Source organism: Triticum urartu, chromosome 3A (assembly GCF_056163025.1).
Source record: "Triticum urartu cultivar PI428250 chromosome 3A, HENAU_Tu73, whole genome shotgun sequence".
Taxonomy (NCBI): domain Eukaryota; kingdom Viridiplantae; phylum Streptophyta; class Magnoliopsida; order Poales; family Poaceae; genus Triticum; species Triticum urartu.
Window position 1 is genome coordinate 8,941,189 of NC_141875.1, and position 20,273 is coordinate 8,961,461.

Here is a 20,273-nt window from a genome sequence, read left to right on the forward strand (position 1 = left end):
ACACGATTACAGCCGGTCTGCCCGGTCAACACAAGCAACGCAAACCCAACGCACGCCTACCTTTCCATCACGGTTCCAGCCGCGTCTGGGACCTGCCTGTCAGACACATGCGCAGTTGGTGGGGGTGTGACACTCTCGACCTATGCTCGCTCCCCCGCGCCTCCGCCGTCTGCAGGCGCTGGCGAGGCATCCTCGCCGACCCCAAGTTCCTCCGCCGGTTCTATGCGCACCATGGCAAGCCGCCCCTCCTCGGCTTCTTCCAGGGCGGCGGGCAACAGGTTATGTTCACGCCCGTCCTCGCACCTCCGGACAGCATCCCCCCTGGGCGCTTCTGCCTTGGACGCTACAGTGAACACAAGGTGCTCGATTGTCGCCACGGCCGCGTCCTCGTCATAGACTGGGTTCTGGAAGAGCTCGTTGTGTGTGACTCCATTTCCAGCAAGGTGCGCCAGGTGGTGCCTCCGGCGGCTCTGCTTGACAGCGCTGCGTTCCAGGTATGGGGGGCGGTGCTCTGTGCCGCCTGCGAACAGGGCCATGTGCACGGCGCCTGCCACTCCAGCCCCTTCAAAGTGGTCGTGATGTGCCATCATTTTGATGAGAACCAACTCCTCACCGGCGTTTACGCCTTCGAGACCGACACATGGGGTCCTCTGATCTCTAGGGAGCTTCCTCCATATGCGTCTCGCAGTCATTCTAGCACCCTTGTTGGTAATGCCCTTTACTGGCCGTCAGTGTTGTCTTTGACCATCGCCATATTTCGATTTGATTTGGACACACAGAGATTTACCGTGATTGACGGGCCTCCCGGTGCGTATAATTACGATAAACTTCAGATCATCCGGGCAGCGGACGGAACTGTTGGTGTTGCCATCTTGCATCACAATAACCTTCAAATGTGGCAGAGGAAGGTCAACTCTGAGGGTGTTGCCGTATGGTTTCGGGGCAAGACTGTTGCATTGCGTAACATTCTTAATATCCCTCCTCGGACTGGGAGGAGCGCCGGGTCTCTCAAATTGGCGGGGTATGATGAAGATACCGATGTAATCCTTTTAGCTAGACCATACGGCGTCTACATGGTTCAAATCAAGTCAATGCAATCTAGAAAAGTTAATGGAACCCCGTCTCCAAATTATTGTCATCCTTTCAGGAGTTTCTACCCACTAGGTGATTGCTCACCCTTGGTCTTTATATTTTACATGATTGCTTGCATACGGTTATTGTGACTTTTAAATGTTGCACTTACAACTTTAACTTAATAAGAATTTTTCTGTGATAAAACTTAGCTAGCAATTATTATTTTTGCTAGATGGACTAGTTTATACCCGTGTTGCTTTATTATTTTCATGTATTTGAAAATATCAATTGAAATGTCAAATGATAAATTTCTGAGCTAGTATCAAGAGTTACTTTTGTATACTGCTTTGTATGAATGTTCCTTGCATTTTACAAGAGATGTGGTTTTATTTATGTGTTGCCAGTATTGAAAGTGACTTTTAACACATTTATAAAAATAAGTTATAAAAGTGAATTATTTTGCTCAAGTTATATTTGCCATCTCATCTTCCTATCGGTCTCATGTTGCCTTCTCTTATCCATTTGTCTTTTATTGTGGAACTGTTGTTGATTGTCGTGATTCTTATGCTTCTAGACACAGCCATTGCTGGTGGAACTAATGGAGCTGAAATGTTAGGATGATTTGATGTGCTAATGTGCTGAACCGGTTCAACAGGTAAGAAGATCTCCTGAATATAATTTGTGAGATTTTGACTTTTTTTTATTTATTTTCTCTTTGGAAGACAATATGCACCCTCAAACAACTGTCCACGTGGAAGAGATTTGGATACACACATGCTAGTAACACAGGGAAACCATTATAATGGTGTCGAGGCTGAGTGTCGGATCATAAATGATATGCTGATGATCCACATAATATGTTAGTAGCCCATTTTGCTATTACAAACATCAGTCACCTCATTCTTTTTTGTTGAGAAAAGCAATATATCAGTAACTCTCTTGTGTTGCGTCCATCACCTTAAAAATTTGCGTGAGAAGGCTGAAGGATTTATTCTGTTGTCATATATAGCTAATACGATTTTAGTCTGCTTTTTTTGAGGAGATATGATATAGCTCTACTTTATGTTGCTGAGCTGATCATGAGTTACATACTCCTGTTAGACTCGCCTTGTTCATAATACACTATTACATGCTACCATTAGGCACACATTGTTCATACGCTGTTACATACTCCTAGGTGCTACTATTAAGTTTTGTCAGTATCTACATGAGGTTTTCTAACATATTAACGCTTTTGTTTGCTCCAGCCGAAGAAGGGATGATGCCATTGTTAGATGTCACTGAGTTTGTCGCATCGCATCAATAGATTGGCGGCGTTTGTATGTTATCTGCAAAAACTTATCGTGCCTTAGTCTAGCCAAGTATGCAATGTAGCAAGATGATTTTGAATACCTGATCTGGGGAATTTGAGCTTAACTACCGTAGTATTATTTCAAGTCGGATTTGATCCTGTTGCCTTCTCTAAGTGCGTGTGCTTGGCAGCTCTTGTTGAGTTTCTGCCGCATGTTTTTGTATGCTTGTGTGTGCTCCTCAGCTTTGGTTCGAAAAGAAGGGTCCTAACTGAATGCTGTGCTGCCAGTATTTGAAAAGAACGGTCCTAACTAAAAAGCTTGGGAGTTGCTCCAGAATGTATACAGGTTATTGATCTGTTGCATGCCAGTGTTAGATCAAATCAAATGTGCATTCGTTCATGCTGTAGCCTGCCCGCTCAGTGGAGAAATATCTGAAACCGCACGCGACGCTGTCAAATTGTGGTTAGATGGACCCGACTATTCAAACATGCCCATGTAAAGTTTCAGGCTATTTGCAAAGTCTCCCCAAAACTTCAAACTGGATTTGTTTGATTATTGATGTCGTCGCAAGTTACGCTGATTTGCATCAGCTGATTTTACAACTTTTGGGCGTATCGAGAATGCTCATCTTTAGCCAAGCAAAACTGTCATAGAAGGTAGCATGTCCATGTAAAGTTCCAGGCCATTTGCGAAGTGTTCTAAAAACTTCTAAATGGATTTGTTTATTTGTTACGTCGCAAGTTACGCTAATTTGCATCAGGTGATTTTACAACTTTTAGGCGTATCGAGAATGCTCGTTTCATCTTCACCCAAACTGTTGTAGAAAGTTGTTGTCTTCTATGTACATGTAGAAGCCAAATTTGCAGAGCTGAAGTTCTACTGAGATTCTAAATAGTTTTTTATGCACTCAAGTTCAAAAAGTTTGCTGTAGGTTTCCGCCCAGATAGACAGAGAGTTTTCATCATCTTTTCCATATGCAATATGATGGACCAAGAGCAGTACAATAGAACAAACATCGTTGGTGCGGTCACACCAAGTTTCAGTGATAGTGCCCAGGAGGAGCCTCAAGCAACCAAACTGCCGACGACAACAGAATGCCGCAACCAAAAACATCAGTAGCCATCCTAAGCATGCCTACCCATTGCACTTCGCAAAATTGTAGCCATCACTCTAAGGCTACCAGAGCATAGACAAACCACCGTGCACCTGCTCAGCGAAGCGTGAAACAAAAGAAGGAACTTCGTTGAAACAAAGTATTCGTAATCTATATGCTGCATGCAAGTACTTCCTGTACTTTTAACCTGCACCAAAAGCACGCCGACAAAACGATGCTTGACAACATCGCCCTTCAGCATATCCCGTGTGGCGGCGGTGGCAGCGGGTACTGGTGGTAGCTGCTGGGAGGCACCAGGAACGTGCTTGTGACGCTGCCATCGGAGCCGGTGGTCGGAGAGCTCGTCTGCGGGCTTCCCGCGGGGTGCAGCCCCGACAGCAGCACGCTCCTCCCGGCCTGCATTGGAGGCAGGTTGTTGATCTGCGCCTGCCTGCCGAAATCCTGGAAACCCCACCGGTACGTCCTGCCGTCGTACTGCTGCGGGGGAGGAGTCGGAGTCTGGTGCCACTGGCCATAGCTGCCTGCGCCCATGCTTGGGGTCGTAGGGTATCTCTCGCTGGACCCTCCTGGTGTATCCTGTCTGCTTTGGGGGTAGTAGCGCTGCTGGTGCTGATCCGCTGAGCACGCCCCGCCTGACAATGGTGCCCGCCTCTGGTCCTGGAAGACTCTGCTGTTGTACTGCTGCTCAACTGGGTAACCGGGGTTCGAGAAGTGGGATGCATCGACGTTTGCCGGCGTTGGGTGTTGCTGCTCTGGCTGTACCCATTGCTGCTGGCTCCCTTGGTGCATAGCATTTGAACTATGATGATCATCTGGCAGCCACCATTGCTGTTTCCCTTGACGCGGAGGATTTGCATGAGCATCTGACATCCGCCATTGCTGCTGGCTCCCTTGGCGCCGAACATTTGTGTGCGCATATGTTTGCCCCCATTGCTTCTGGCTCCCTCGGCGCCGAACATTTGCGTGTGCATGTGTTTGCCCCCACTGCTGATTACCCCCTTGCTGCTGAACATTTGCGTGTGCGTATGGCTGCCCCCGCTGCTGGTAACTCCCTTGCTGCGGAACACTTGCATGTGCATATGGTTGCCCCCACTGCTGGTTACTCCTGTGCTGCGGAACATTTCTGCGTGCATATGGTTGCCCCCATTGCTGGTTACCACCTTGCTGTGGAACATTTGTGCGCGCATATGACTGCCCCCACTGCCGAGTACTCCCTTGCTGCATGGCATTTCTGTGTGCATCTGGCATCCCCCACTGCTGACTCCCTTCGTGCTGGGCATTTGCATGCCCGTCTGTCAGGCCCCACTGCCGACTCCCTTGATACAGAACATTGGCATGTACATCTGGCAGTCCCCACTGCTGGCTCCCTTGCTGCCGAGCATTGGCATGTACATCTGGGAGCCTCTTCTCCGATGCAAAACCTGCATCCTTACATTCATTAATCACAACGCTTTTCGCAACAGAAGGCGAGAACCCCTGGTACTGTGGATGTTCTCCAGTCAGATAGCCGGGCTGAGATACATCTGCGGATTGCTGAAAATGATGGCGCATTTGAGTAAGTGATGCAAAAGGCGGCGTGTCGATATGGGAAAATATCTGGGAAATCTTAATGTGCGAGAAGAGAGTGCTACTGAAAATGCGAGTACTAAAAGGAATCCTCATCTTACCTGTGTGAGTTCAGAGAATCCATTACAGACCGTAGAATTGCATAGTGTGTAGCCATCCCGTTTCATCTGCATATACAACCCAAAACTCAGAAATCGACCTGAAATATTATTTCAGTATACGAAGAAGACAGTTCCTAAAAAAATAAATCATCCAGTGCGGCAACTAGTTTAATATGCACAACAGGTAAACATATATCAACAGCTTGTCAGTGCCTAGTGGCAAGTGGCCACAGACAGAATGTCTTTTTAACCAGACAAAGACAGAAATGTTCAATTTCTTCACCGTCAAAAGAATGAATGCCTTGGAAGACAATGCTTACTTACCAGAAGAATGAATTGATCCACAAACTTCTTTGCTTGATCCTGAAGCATACCATGGAGGAGACAGAGATGAAGAGGCATTACAGTATTATTCTTGCATTGTAAAACTGAATTAAAATAGTACTCACAGAAGTGGGAAGAGTAGCGATGTGAAAACGCTCATCTCCTGATATCATTTCAACAGCTATTTGATGGTCATCCGGTGATTCAGACTCAAGAAGGCAAAGTATGTAATGAGATTGATCAACTATACCTGCCATGTGTGATGCTTTAGAACAAGAGTGGAACTAAGCACAAAATAAGACTATGCGTGCACAAGCAGAAATAAACCCACCTCTACAGAAATACTGTACACGGTGAAAAACAAGGCTTCTAATATTTCGAGTATGTTTCGATCTCCTAGATGGACAGCATGAAATGGTCTCTTCCCGCATGTATGGACTTCCCTCAGCACCCTTGTACCGAATGAAACAAGATGGTGAGCAGGAATTCACTGGCGTCAATGTTTCAAGACCATCAATTTTAGTAGCATTCCCATCTGGTGCATGCCTAGATAAAGAATAATGAACAATGTAAAGAACTTCTATAATTCTGGCACCAGTTCTACCGAAAAAATCCAACTTAAAATGAGAAGTACAGAGTGAAGTTGTACAACACCTCTGGGTGGTCAGGATGACCTCCGATAGAATCCTTTCTATGTTAGGTTCAATGTTATATAAAGGGTGTCCAATGCACACCTCAATATCTGGAGGAATACCAAATTGACTGCTAGTACCATCAGTAACACCTGGCTCTTTTGAGCTTCTGTCCTCACACGAACGCCTGACCAGAATATCAGCTTGTTTCTGCCTGTTCCCTTCGAAATTGATTTGCTCGTTCAGAGAAATGGTAGAAGTTCCTGATACTTTTATGTTTGAAGTAGTAGGTTGGGGCTCCGTCGAAGCTTTATCCTCGTGAGGTTTGGCATCTGCATTTCTTGAACTTGCATTGCAGGAGGTTACAGAGGTCACTGAACTGTCTTTGAGCTCTCCTCCGTGATTGTCCACATCTACACATGAGACCAGATGACTTTCTCTCATCCTTGTATCGGAAGAGTGAACCTTTTCAGGGATTTTTTCTATATGCAGACTGTTTCTGTTCAAGGAAGACTGTGGAAGAGTGGTCGGGAGTATTGACAGGTGCTCATTTTCCTTTCCTCTGCCAATTGGCTGTTCTAACTTGACCTCAACCGGCAGCTCTTTTGGAGATCCCAGCTTAACCTTTTCAGGGAACTGTTCTAAACATGGATCATTTATGTTGAAGGAAGGAAGTGGGTGAGTTGTTGGGACAACTGAGAAGGACTTCTGTTCCTGTAATCTTACGTCCTTTTTGCCCATGGTCTGATCTACCATAACCTCAACTGGCAGTTCTTTCCAAGATCCCTGCTTAACCTTTTCGGCGAATTTTTCTGAACATGGATCCTTTATTATGTTCAAGGAAGGAGTTGAGAAGGACTTCTGTTGATGTACTTCCATGTCCTTGTTCCCTATTGCCTGATCTACCTTGTCCTCAACCGACGGTTCTTTTGGAGATCCTAGCATAAGACCTTCTTTATTTGAAGCCCCCGCTGACTTTTGAAACTGGTCATCAGAACTTTGGGAACTCAACCTTGCACTTTTCACTGAAAATAGCCTTTGATGTAGAAGATTCGAGCACTCCTTTCTCTTTTGTGGTAGAACTGTCTCTGTTAGCAATGGCCCCTTTTTATGATCAACCTTCATGATAGCTAAGTCCGCCTGCTGATCATGATTCTGAAGAAAATTATCAGAAGCAGGAGTACTTGATGCACTTTGTTCCTTATCACAGAAGGCAGAGCTGTTGATAATGGTAGAAGAGCATTGCGTAGTATCTTCGGGATCAGACACTACAGTTGATTTGGCACTGTTAACTTGGGGAGGTGATGGACAGTTCACAGGCGAGCAGCTCAGTATTCCGCTTGGCAAGACTTCTAGAGCTGAATTCTCAATGCATACTTCTGTGTTAACTTGGGGAGGTGATGGACAATTCACTGGCGAGCAGCTCAGTATTCCGCTTGACAAGACTTCTACAGCTGAATTCTCAATGCATACTGCTGTGTTAACTTGGGGAGGTGATGGACAATTCACTGGCGAGCAGCTCAGTATTCCGCTTGGCAAGACTTCTAGAGCTGAATTCTCAATGCATACTGCTGCACCTTCACAGGAGTCACATTCCTTGGGCTTGCATTTGTCAGGAGGGCCAGGAGAAGTATTGAGAGGAGACGTCTCTTTCATTCGTTGTCTTCCGTTATGTAGACCTAAATCAATCTATTTGCATACAATTTGGCACAAAAGCACAAGCTAAATTGCAGTACTTTCTAAAGTTAACAAAGGAATAGAGTAAGGATCCAGGAACTGAAAACAGGGGTACCTTCTTAACAGAGTTGCATAGCTTTTCAAGGCATGGCTTGGGGTCCAAATTAAGCCTGGGTTGCAAGGAATTAATGATGGTCGACTCAGCAATCTGAAATATGCATAAGAAAATTAAATCAGGTGGGATTTTGGAAATAGTAGATGACAGTTAAACATTGCCTTTCCAGGTTTACAGAGGTGCTGACCAATTGCTCGTGATAAGTCCATGAAGCATCCACAATCAAAGATAGATCATTGAGAACACATTCAGTCCCCAATCTAAGAGCAATTCTGTTCATTATGGGGAAGTCGTCTTCTGAAGAATCATCCCCATTCGACAGGAAGGACCTGTAGTCCCGCACCTGCGTACATCATACAATGTAAAGAAAGCCCACATAAGCAGAGATAATACAGACAGCAAAGTTGCAAGATATGACTTTAGCTAACCTCGCAAACAACAATTCCATTTTGGAATTTACAAGGGATGCCATGCAAGATATCTTTAGGCAAGCAGCCATACTCAATATCCTGTAAGAATACATTTATAAAAGTATAAAATCCACAGATGATGCAGTACAAGAAAGTGTAACAGAAATAAGAAGGTCATCCGGAGTCAGGACAACATAACTTGTTAAGGATGCTCTGAATATAAATATTGCTTTCTGGGAATAAATATGCAATCAAAGCTATCTGGTGGTTCCCCCACAGGAAGAACAAACCATAAAAGAAATAAAATGTGCAATCCCAAAAATATGAAATGTTCAGCTGCTCTATGAAATGCGTGCACAGTAACACTTTACTCTGATCTCATCAGCAAAAGAGAATAGTGTGGACAACAAATTTTGCGACAGTCGAAATGCCCTGCCACGGTCTGTCGTCTCGTGTGTTCACCTCCAGCGCGCCCATAAATTTGTTGCACAGGAATGGACCGCAAAGCATAGCACCCACTCCGCAGTGCACTTACTCACCCACTTTTTACCTTGTTTCTGTAACTTGAAAATCGATTCATGATTAATTACCCCCAGGCCCCAGGTCACCCCCTCTCCCCTTGACAGTTCAGAGAAAAACGAGATGGGCACCATACGTACAGAGAGCAGAGATCTGGATGCCCTGGTGTAGGGCTTCCTCTCCGGATCATCACCAATCAGAAACACAAGCATCCCCTGCAACAGAGCACCGAAACCAACAGATTCGGCCATGAGCAACAGAGCATCATCAAGTATAACAAACAACACAAACAAACATGTAGCAGCGGTCGTCGCACGCAGACCTTGTCGATCCCGCCGACCGAGTACCCGTCCGGGAACAGATTCAGCGCGAAGGACGGCTCGAGGCCTGCATCCTCAGAGTTTTCAGCATCATTTGATTTGAGCGAGTACGGAATTATAACAGATTAACTGACCAAATCCTCGCGAAATCGGGCGGGTAGCTCGGGGCCTCACCTAAATCGGCAGGATCGGCTCCATGCACGGACGATCGGGCGGCGATGCCGTTGTCAGAGAACCCCGGCCCCGCCGCGGCGGCCTGCAGCACGGTCAGAGATGCTGAGTGTCCGTACGCTCGCGGCCACGACGAAATCTCGCGATACGGAGGAGATAGACAGAGGCGATGCTTATCGTGAACGGAGATGTGTGGGGAGACGCGGCGAGGGTGCTCACCTCCCACGGCGGCGGCTTGGGCGACCCGTCCGGGGCGGCGGCGGCGGGGGCGGAGGCCGGAGGCGGCGGGTAGAAGCGGCGGCCGCGGCGGGAGAGCTTGAAGGAGACGACCATCGGGCGGCCGCGGTGGCGGGGGCGGTGGGGGGTAGGGTTTTGCCCGGCGGTGGGTCGGTGGTTGGTCGGGGGTTTTTGGTCGGGGCTTCTGGGGCGGCGAGGACGGAGAAGAGAGAGTGGGGGAGGGACGCTGGATGGGTGGCCCACTGGCAGTGTCAGCGGGGCGGGGTTCTGGGCGGTGCGGCGTGCCGTTGCAGGCGTGCGGCGGGGCCACATGTCAGACGGGGTGGCGTGCTCTGTGGTGCCCGCGGCAGAGGCGGTGCCTTACCGAGGAAGATAGGTCCGTGTTTTTCTTTCGTTTTTCAGCCACTCCGTCTGTTTCAAGTTTTTTTTTTGGAGCGGCCGTCTGTTTCATCAAATCAAATTATATACTGTAAATAAATAATAAAGCTTTAGTTGTGTTTCAAGTCGGATTTATTCATGCTTGCCCAAATCTAAAACGTACCCCCCACTGTTTCAAAACAAGTGTCGTGGTTTTAGCTCTCCACTCTAAAATACGAGTCGGATTTTACTCCACAAGGGTGCAGCGAGATGAACAAGTAAGATTCTACCCCGGCATCGCTCTCATTACCATAGATTTTGATCGTGTCGACAATGAACAGATGCGTACTTTGATTATGCGGCAACTGGCTACAAGCCAATGCGAACCATGCAGCTATAATTAACGTTATTGAGTCGCATTGCAATATGATTATAGGATGAAATCAGCGAACCAAACACACACTTTCGTGGACTTAAGGCAAACTTCGAACTGCGGTTAATTTGGAACCGTGGATGTATGAGATTCACGCACTATAAAAAGCTCGTGTGGCTTGTTTGTTGTTACAAAATGATATCAACCAGGATACCTTAGCTGAGAACTCGGCCTCAAGTACCATACTATCGATGCTTGTTCCAAACCATAAAGAGTCTTGTCGAGCTTGCACACATGGTGGGGTGATTTCTGGTCTGCATATATACCCAGGTGGTTGTCTCATGTAAACATCCTCTTCTAGAAAACCATGCAAAAATATGTTATAAACATCTAGTTGTCGCAAACTCCACCCCTATACACAACAATAACAAGCACAAGCCTAATGGGTTGCAGCTTTAACAACATGGCTAAAGGTATCTTCATAGTCTAAAGTTCTAAACCATAATGTTGTTCAAAACCTTTTGTAACAAGACATGCTTTATACCTATCAATCGAGTCATCTGCCTTTTTCTTGACTCTATACACTCATCTACAATCAATGATATGTTTACCTCTTTGATCAGGTACAAGGTACCAAGTTATGCATGCATGGGGTCAGCAGATGCAATTGAGGACTGAATTTCGTTTCAAAAATAATAATGAAAGGGTCAATTTCCTAAATACAGATGGGTATTTTAAAAAACAGTATAAAACAGCTAGCTACGAGCCTCCACAGCGATTTGACGCATTTAACCGTCAGATTACAGTTAAGAATGGTCCAGATCTCTTCGTCCATCCCACCACTCCGGTCTCCACGCTTTCACCCCGTAATCGGGCCGCTACTCCGCAGGGTTGACCTGGGTACTCTCTCTTTGATTGGGCCGACCAATCGTGAATGGTAAACGAGGCCTGCCCCATGGTCTCTCTTTCTGGATCGATGGATTTCCCCCGACGCTGCGTGTGCTCATCCTCTGGCGACGGCGGCAGAATGGTGAGGCAGTCCTGCAACGATTCCCATCCTCTGGTGGAGGTTCGTTATTCCATGTTTGCATTTTTTCTGTTGTGGGCTGGGGCAAGCATCCAAGGTCGAAGAGGACATGGTGTGTGTTGCAGCCCGCAACCGCTTCATACCCTAGGTGAGGAAACTTATATCAGGCAGCAGGGGTTCAACTCCCTCTGGCTCTCCTCCCCTCTTGGCGGCAATCTCCGCCACCATGATCCTCTTATCGCCGCCCATGCCCTTGCACGTAGAGAATCCACTTCGGCAGGAAGACAAGTCCTCTGTTTATTCTCATTCTTAGTTTGCTAACAGTTACAGATTTGTTATTTCTACTTTGTTTGGGTCGGTACTAAATTTGCACATTGTTCCTCTCGTGTGCGGCTATGCTAATACCATCCACGTATCATTTTTAGAAGAAACTAATTTTCTATTGCATTTCCTTTTGAAATTGAGGATATAAAAGTGTTTGTTGTTTATCACCTTCTTAAGAACATTCATATGATTCAGCATGCTAGGGCATGACATTGATAAGTTCATCTAGATATCAACTGTTATCCTGCAAGAGATAATTGTTCATCTTTTTGTCAAGATTGTTGCTCATCTTATTTTTGTCCATAGTTTTTCTGAAATTTTAGCGTTCTTTTGTTTAGTTACAAACGGTTTGCATTGATTTCTTTTTCCATAAAATGTGTTTTCCCTTGCAGAAAGGAAATTCACTTCTTTGGTGGAGAGGCATTCATATGGTTGGTTTAATAGTTGATTTGTCTGCTCTCAGCTTGATTAAATGCAGTGTTGTATTTTTTTTCTTTTTTTACCATGATCATAGTATATCAAACACAGATGGTTTAAAAATATGAAGGTTTAATTTGTACAAACTTGATGAGATAGCCAAGTCTATAGATGCAAAGTGTCGAATTACTTGAGAACTTGACATTCCTATTATGGTTGAATTTTGCCAAAACTAGAGGATGGTAGACATTATAGAATATAGTGTTATAATTATTCACTCGGTACTTTTTCGACATCTTCTTCGTGAATGCGATGTAGAGAAAATGTAAAAAGCTAAAGCAATTATGTGAGTACATTAGTTCTGACTATTTTATGAGAGGTGCTACCATCTATATCGACCCATTGTAATTCAAATATTCAGAAATTATGAAAAATAGCTAGTGCCCAACTTTTATTCAACATTTAATATTTTCATTTTTCCTAAAATGGACGGGGCGCGGCAAAGCGCGCCTTCATGGTCTAGTGAGAATTTATATCACAGCTAGCGTACATGCTCTATTTGGACGGGGCCTTGCACGTCACTATGTGTTGATAGATTTCACATACCTATAGTCCATGGATAGCCGTGAGGATTTTGTTTACACATTGGATTAAGATGATCTATTATGAAGATCTAATGGTTGCAACATCAAGTTTAATAAAGGTCCACTAATCTTTTTTCTGCAAGAAATTTTTTGATCTATTCATCTTCAATCATGGCAGTACAATGAATACCAAAAATAATAGAAATTACATCCAGATCCGTAGACCACCTAGCAACGACTACCAACACTGAAGCGAGCCGAGGATCCACTAATCTAATGGTCAGATGTTTCTGATTTTGGGTATATGAGAATTTCCATCATAGCTTACATGTTCTATTCGGATGGACTTTCCTTGCACATCACATCTATGTGTTGATAGATTGCACGCATATATGTATAGTCAATGGATTACCGTGAGAATTTTATTTACACATTAGATTAAGTCGATCTATTACAAAGACCTAACGTCGTAATAGCGAGTTAAATAAAGGTCCACGAAACTAATGGATAGACGTATTTGATTTTTTGTGGGATCTTTTTTCTAGTTAGCCCGTAATGTACTTTTAATATACGCAAATTCTAATAAGTGCAGCTGCACTTTTTAACATTCCCGAGCACATCCTTCGATAGTCGTCGGATGCATCGCGATCACGACCAGGTGGAAACTGGTCGGGGCGAAACAGCGCGCGTTGATCTGGTCAGGGGGAAACGTCTCATGCGTGGTGGGGCCCGCCATTATCTGTGTCTTCTCCACCTCCCGCAACGACACTCTCTCCATTCGGCGTTGTGGGCGGTTTCTCCTTCCTCCTTGCCCAAATCGACATTCCAAATAGACGACGCGCCTGCCCAAATCTGCCTCGCTGAAGTCCAAAACTTTGGGAGGGGTTCAACATCGCGGGTGGTTGGTGCTTCGAGTTGCTCTCCCACGCGGCTCGTCGGCTGTGGGGAGCTGCTCTTGCAAGCGAGCTCGGCAACCACGCAGAGCAGCAATTACGGCGGAGGAGGCGAAGTGAGGCGGGAGCCGTTCTGGGCGGGCGGTGTCGAAGGAAGGAGGCGGTTCATAGCGTGAAGGTAAACCCCGCTCGGATCTCTCCATTGGTGGTGGTGGAGTTTTTACTTGGTTCGTCCTGCGCTGGCTAGGGCTCGCAGCGGTGCTCGTTTGTCGACCTGGTCAGCTTTTTCACGTGTGCTAGTCCCTACTACTTTACCAGGTTTTGGGCAGCCTCGGTGGTTAGGTTAGGTACTTGGTATGAATTCTAGATCTCCATGGACGTATATTCGGTCCCGCTTCTGGTTCGTGTGATTTCGTGGTCGAAATAGGCTTGGAGGCTGCCGCACTTGGGACGCAGGGGAGCAGAGGGGTTGGGAAGGTGCGTGCAGACACCGATTCAGCCTATGAAGAGCCATCCTAGCCAAACTGGAGATCAAAGCCACTGTGGCTGACTGTATAGAGATAGGTAGCCGATCCACCACGGTAAGCGCCGACACATGACAGAACAGGAGATTAGGGCAGATGACTCGGTCGGGATAAGGACGTGCAGGCAACGGAATCGGAGGAAACAGACCCTAAACGTGAGTCAGGAGAATTGATGTCGTGTCTACTCTTGCATCTGTGGGCACTCTCTTATTTGTTTAGACTAAACTTTTTAACTTTTCAACATGTGGTATAACTAGTACAATTATATGTAATAATGGTACAACTAAGTATTAAGATACAATGTATTATATATATATATATATATAATATTGGGTTTGTAAATAAAATTTAACTAAATTTGAATCATATATCACATGAGTTTGACTGAGTTATTTCCTACTCGATGCATCACTATTTTTTTGGTTTAACCAACTTTTTTATATCAGAGAACCATAGAAAAGAAAAGAAAATGGCATGTATCTTCAATGCTTAACTTGTGTAGATCGGAGAACAGTAGAAAAAATATATTGTATATCATCAATGACTAACTTGCGCCACTTAGATGGATTAAAATCTTATGTTGGCATCCATGTCTATTATAATTTCATGAAATATCATAATATATAGAGATATAAAGTTGACCGAGGATTCCAGAATGCATGCTTGTATATTTTGTGTGCTGGTAAATAAAAGGATTAGTTATGTACATATATACTATATAGGAAAATTTTAAATATGATTAATATCCATGACTGGTTTGCACCGGCACATGCTTGTTGTATATTTTTGAGTTTGTGTGCAGTGTCAATCCTGAAAGTATCTGCCACAGTTAGCATGAAAGTTTATGCATGCTTACAAACGGGGCAATTCCACTAAGCTCGTGATTCTTTCTTCATCTCAACTGGAGTAAACACCACACAAACACGCAGGAGAAAGTCCACAGAGGCCTATTCGAGCCATCCCTTGCCGCCCGTGTCACCGGTAAGACCACTCGTGAAAACTCAAGATCATGCACAACGTCTCAAGTTGAAAAACTCGTACGAGCACACGTGAATCAATCATGCAGCTTGCCGTCCATGTCATTAGACAGAGCGCTCGCGTATCGTCATGATCGCATACATACTATGTCGAGCTGATCCCAAGAGAATCATGCATGGATCACAAGACGTTCACAAGATAATCTAAAATAGATCATTCCGGCCGAGAAAGGTCGCGTTATAAGACGACAGAGGTGAACCAGGGGTACGTACACGGTACACCTAATATAATCACTCTTTTTCCAGTGGACCCGGCCGCATGCTGCAGTGTCGCATTCACCAGACCGATCAACGAAGTGCGTTCGGTGTGGAGACTGTTGAAAAGAAACGAGAGAGAGGGAGACAAAGAGGTAAAAGTGGATAGTTGTCTTCATTAATGATGAGATTACACACACACACACACACACACACACACACACACACACACACACACATAGTGGCAATGAGGCAATGGTCTCGGTTAGGAAAAGTAGGGATTAATAGGATTAATTAAATCCTAACACTCCCCTTAATCCATACTTGTTAGTGTAAGTATCATCATCTTGAAAAAGCTCCTCCAAAAACCCTGTGAGAAAAATATGAGGAGATAGGTGTTTAATATTTTGCTAAAACTCCTTCAAACCCAGTGGAAAAATAAGACAAAAATGATGCAACACATAATGGTAATTGTCTTTTTTAACTCAATACGAGAAAAATCATAGAGTTTAGAGGACAATAAATATGTCACATATACTTTCTTAAACAAAACCGATGAGGAAAACAGAAAACATGACATATGGTCTTGTGTTGATATTACCTCATTAAAACTTTTATGAGAAACTATAAAGTAAACTCATGAAGGAAAAAAGAGTATAATATGATGCTTTTAACAGGAACAATTCAGGAACATACTCCTCCCGATTCTTGCATATTCAGAAGTCATCATATACCAATTTCATGAACACATTTCTCGAACATAGAAGTTGGTAGAGACTTGGTGAACACATTTCTGGGTCTAGTAGTGTCTTTTTTTTTCTTTTTTTGTAAAATATTTGATGAACTCACCGAAGTTTGTTTAAATTTGCGCCTTGTTTGTGTGAATGTGGGGCCGGATTTTGTTTTTCAAAAAAAAAACCAAAATGCGAGGTGGGGGCGGTGACTGCGGAGCATCACGCCCCCAACACGTGGTTTAGCGCCGGTACGCCCTCAGGCGGCGATTTTTAGCGCCTCCTGGGGGGCCAACGGCTGGAGATGCTCTAACAACAGGAGATTGTGGAAGAGCACTGAGCCGCGTTTGGCAAGATTGGCGGCCGCTTGAGGAGGATGTGAGAAAATTATTACTGGTATGCATACATGGATCAGCAGATGCAATTGAGGATTGAATTCCGGTTTAAAAAAAGGATCGATTTCCTAAATGCAGATGGGTATATGAGAGTTTATATCACAGTGTACATGTACTATTTTGATGGAGTTTCCTTGCACGTCACTATGTGTTGATAGATTTCACATATCAATAGTCAATGGATAGCCGTGAGGGTTTTCTTTACACATTGGATTAACAGGATCAATTACGAAGATCTAATGGTTGTAATTGCAAGTTCAATAAAGGTCCACTAATCTGATGGTCAGATGTTTCTGATTTTGGGTATATGAGAATTTTCATCATGGCATACATGTTCTATTTGTCCGAAGTTTCCTTGCACATCACATGTATGTGTTGATAGATTGCACGTATATATGTATAATCAATGGATTGCCGTGAGAATTTTGTTTACAGATCAGATTAAGTGGATATATTACGAAGACCTAACGGTTGTAACAGCAAGTTAAATAAAGGTCCATGAAACTAATGGATAGGCGTTTCTGATTTTTTGTGGGATCTTTTTTTGGGTTAGCCCGTAATGTACTTTTAATATATAATACCCCTCTGTTTTTAAATATAAGTTCTTTTAATATATAATACCCCCTCTGCTACATACTGATGTATATAGACATATTTTGGAATGCAGATTCACTTATTTTGCTTCGTATGTAGTCCATATTGGAATATGTAAAAAGACTTATGTTTAGGAAGGGAGGGATACTAGAGGCTAACGTGTACGTCATCACGCCATTCTTCGCGAGTGAAATTAACTATTTTATATCTACATATTATTACAATCAGTTGTTTTTTTATTTTATCTGTGTTGGCTTTTGTGTTTTAATTTTTTTATCAGTGGTGTTTTTTATTCGAATATCGTGTTGGGTTGTTGTTGCGGTATTTTTATCCAAGAAGAAAGATGAGTTACTTGATGCGTGGTTGTGAAATTTTTGCACGTTTCGGCCTTGGTGTGGTGATTGCTTGCTCCTTTTTCACGCTAAAGCCATGAAATTGCTATATAATACTCGGATGGGCCAGTTGCTTGCTCAGTTGGCTTCCTGGTCCTCTTGATTGTTTAGCTCTTTCTTGCTCGCCACACTGCTAGCCCAAAAACAAAAACGACCTATCTTTTTTATTTCAAAATGTTACTTAAATGAAATGATGTTTAAGGAACTTTAAAATTATTATGAATTTTAAAATCATGAATTTTAGAAAACAATCATGAATTTTAAATATATTCATGGATACAAAAAATTGCTCGCAAATTTAAAGTTTTCAAATTTTAAAAATTTTCAAAAACTTTAAATGATTGTGAATTTAACAATATCCACAATTTAATCAATGCTAATGAACCTGAAAAAAGGTGAATTTTAAAATATGTTTATGTTTTTCAAGTACACAAATTTAAATAAACGCTCATGAAATAAAAGATGAAAAAATAAGAAGAAATGAAACTAAACACCACACACGTGCGCATGGGGTCCTCAGCAACCCCCACAACCGTCGAAGCACCAGAACGCTTCAATTCAAGGGAGCCTAGTATCTTCAATTCAAGGGAGCCAAGGTTGGTATCTCTATAGATAGATGTGTGATCGTCTCTCTTTGGTGTTGTTTGGATTTAGTGGTTGCTTGGTTTACCTGTTTGTAGCAATTCAATGCCAGATATAATGAAATAATTGGACAACAAAACTTGAAATTAGAAATAAATGATTTTCAGATGGTATGGTGTGTTTATAAATAGATAAACTTTAATGCTTCATAAAAATAGACACATTCAAAAAAGTAATATTAAACACTTTGTATTAGCAAGTGCACAACTCAAGCACAATATGCTATTTATACCGGGTCTCCTATGGAGGCCACAGTGCGTATCCGATTTTTGAACCACAATCCAGTGAAGCCATCCATGCATGGCAAGTCCTGTGCACAGTAGTTTCCCAGACCAACGGAGTGCCGCAGGGCTGTTTAAGGGAAGTGATTGAGATTTCCGACGAGATGAATCGATACATATCTCAATTGTTCATTCATCAATAATATACCTGACGGAAAGGCCGGCTGATGGAACATCCATCAGTCGACAGATCGTATCTAGCTAGTACCAGTTACTGTATCATTTATATGTTGGCCATGATGATGGTGCTGAGGTCCCCGACCTTGGCGCCGACGACCCTGCCCTTCTCCATGCCTTGCTTGAGCAGCAGGAACGTTGGCAGCGCCTCCACTCGGTACCGCTCCACGATATCCTGTGAAAGTGGTATCACAGTGAGTTACATATGCATAGTTTGGTTATCCGATCTGAAATTAGTTACACCCTCTATAAGGAAATATATTAACACTCTTATATTTCTTTAGGGCACGTTGTCCTACTTTGAACTTGTCGACGTCCACCTGGCAGAATATGGCGGCCCTTCTCTTAGCCACGGCCATGGCCCTAAAGGGTCTCATCATCACCCTGCATGGCTCGTTCCAGCTCGCCCAGAACATGAGCACCACCTGTATTATTTCAAACAGAAAATCAGAGCTTCAGAAATTCATTAAATCCAATGAGAAACACAACGGTTAAAATGATTGCGTACGTACCGGATAGGTTTGCGCTAGAGGGTGCGCCAGGGCGGACTCTAGCTCTTGAGAACTTGTGATGATGTAATAACTCCAGTAATAGCCTCTGCGAGGCGGCTTAAACACTGCACAACACAACAAGTGTTAAAATATTTACCGCGGGACAAATATTCCGTCGGCAAGCTAGCCATCATCCCCAAGCATAGGAAAGTAGCCATACGTACGTACCATCGACATTGGTGGTCAATGACATGATGCCGCCTTTGCTCCCACGGCGTGATCGATGCCAATATATAGATGGTTGTACGTAGCTTAGGCATCAAGCTGGTAGGGTATGCGTATGATATGAGAGCGACATTTCAGTGTTTGGATGGGACGGAATAGATGCTGGCCGGCCAGTCACGGCGATTAAAGTAAAGTTATTTTTTTTAGAACCGATTAAAGTAAAGTTGAGATGGATGTTCACACATGCAATCACGGTGCGCCTGTCTCTCCTTCCTTGGTATTCTCACTACTAAAGCCTAAAGCAGCTCGTCGCTATTATTTAGCCTCTTTAGTAGCTATACTCCCTCTATAAATAGTGATCTAAATGCTCTGATATTTCTTTACGGAGGGAGTAGTTAGTAGGGAGAACTGAGGTGTTTGGTTTCCCTGAATGAAAGTCAGAAGGGGTGAAGCCCTTCTTTGTTTAAAAAAAATAGTAATCTTACAAACAAAAATAAATAAATAAATAAGGTGTTATACTTCAATAAACGTCAGAATCCTATTATCAAACCTAGTTAGCTAGATGCTCATTTGCAACACGTTGATTTTTCATTTGATCCTTCATAAGCACGGATGCAAATTTGAACTTGGCTAGATCAGTAACAAAAGTCGGCGAATATTTGGCAAGGGGTCGGCATCGTAAAAGCGAACCAAATGAAACTTAGCGCTGTGAAAATAGGATCAAAGAGTCACCTAAAGATTATTCCAAACCCTGTCCTTTAAAAAAAGGGAAGGGATTCCACCTCCACTTGCGGTTCCATTTACGCCGTGAAGATTCTTGCCAACTCTTACAGCCATGTATTTTGGGATTCCTTTTCCTAGCGTCGCATTTACTCTCGAAGTAGCCTTTCGCTCCACATTATAATTGAAGCTCAAACGGACGAACCGATACAAAGTGCTGAGAAAATTCTCATATGAAAAGATCGAAAGCGAAATGAAATTCTTAGGAGTAGCAACGCCAACAATTCAAAGCTAAGCAGTAATATAGGAGATGCTACACAATAATACAGGAGATGCTACACA

General features: G+C 43.8%; 3 protein-coding genes across 5 annotated transcripts in view; 1 reads left to right on the plus strand and 2 right to left on the minus strand.

Annotated features, from left to right (window-relative positions):
* The window catches only part of LOC147977714 (uncharacterized), a 76,838-nt gene extending 75,143 nt beyond the window's left edge, over positions 1-1,695 (plus strand). Inside the window, exons 5-6 of the mRNA XM_087514511.1 lie at positions 133-1,170; positions 1,655-1,695. Of these exons, the coding sequence (XP_087370637.1) occupies positions 133-1,170; positions 1,655-1,695 (1,079 nt within the window). The remainder of the gene's footprint in view (positions 1-132; positions 1,171-1,654) is intronic.
* A 1,216-nt stretch (positions 1,696-2,911) lies between these two features.
* Positions 2,912-9,784, minus strand: LOC125542321 (uncharacterized). Of its 2 annotated transcripts, XM_048705305.2 has the most exons (13): positions 9,535-9,784; positions 9,319-9,400; positions 9,147-9,211; positions 8,965-9,039; positions 8,324-8,404; positions 8,083-8,238; positions 7,896-7,988; positions 6,126-7,792; positions 5,803-6,017; positions 5,597-5,721; positions 5,472-5,510; positions 5,148-5,213; positions 2,912-5,013 (listed from the first exon to the last, which is right to left on the minus strand). In XM_048705305.2, the coding sequence occupies exons 1-13, from the start codon at positions 9,646-9,648 to the stop codon at positions 3,715-3,717; spliced, it is 4,077 nt and encodes a 1,358-aa protein (XP_048561262.2). In that variant the 5' UTR covers positions 9,649-9,784; the 3' UTR covers positions 2,912-3,714. The 2 variants fall into 2 exon arrangements, with proteins under 2 accessions (XP_048561262.2, XP_087402038.1); XM_087545912.1 differs by lacking the exons at positions 8,965-9,039; positions 9,147-9,211; positions 9,319-9,400; positions 9,535-9,784 and adding an exon at positions 8,677-8,718 and having other exon boundaries at positions 2,931-5,013.
* Positions 9,785-18,204: 8,420 nt separating this feature from the next.
* LOC125542322 (thioredoxin H-type-like) lies at positions 18,205-19,267 on the minus strand. 2 transcript variants are annotated; one of them, XR_007297857.2, is made up of 5 exons: positions 19,215-19,266; positions 19,008-19,111; positions 18,795-18,920; positions 18,467-18,670; positions 18,205-18,388 (listed from the first exon to the last, which is right to left on the minus strand). XR_007297857.2 is itself a non-coding variant. In XM_048705306.2 (4 exons), exons 1-4 carry the CDS (start codon positions 19,237-19,239, stop codon positions 18,542-18,544), a joined length of 384 nt encoding a protein of 127 aa, XP_048561263.1. In that variant the 5' UTR covers positions 19,240-19,267; the 3' UTR covers positions 18,205-18,541. The 2 variants fall into 2 exon arrangements, 1 of the variants encoding a protein (XP_048561263.1); XM_048705306.2 differs by having other exon boundaries at positions 18,205-18,670; positions 19,215-19,267.
* Positions 19,268-20,273: the final 1,006 nt, after the last annotated feature.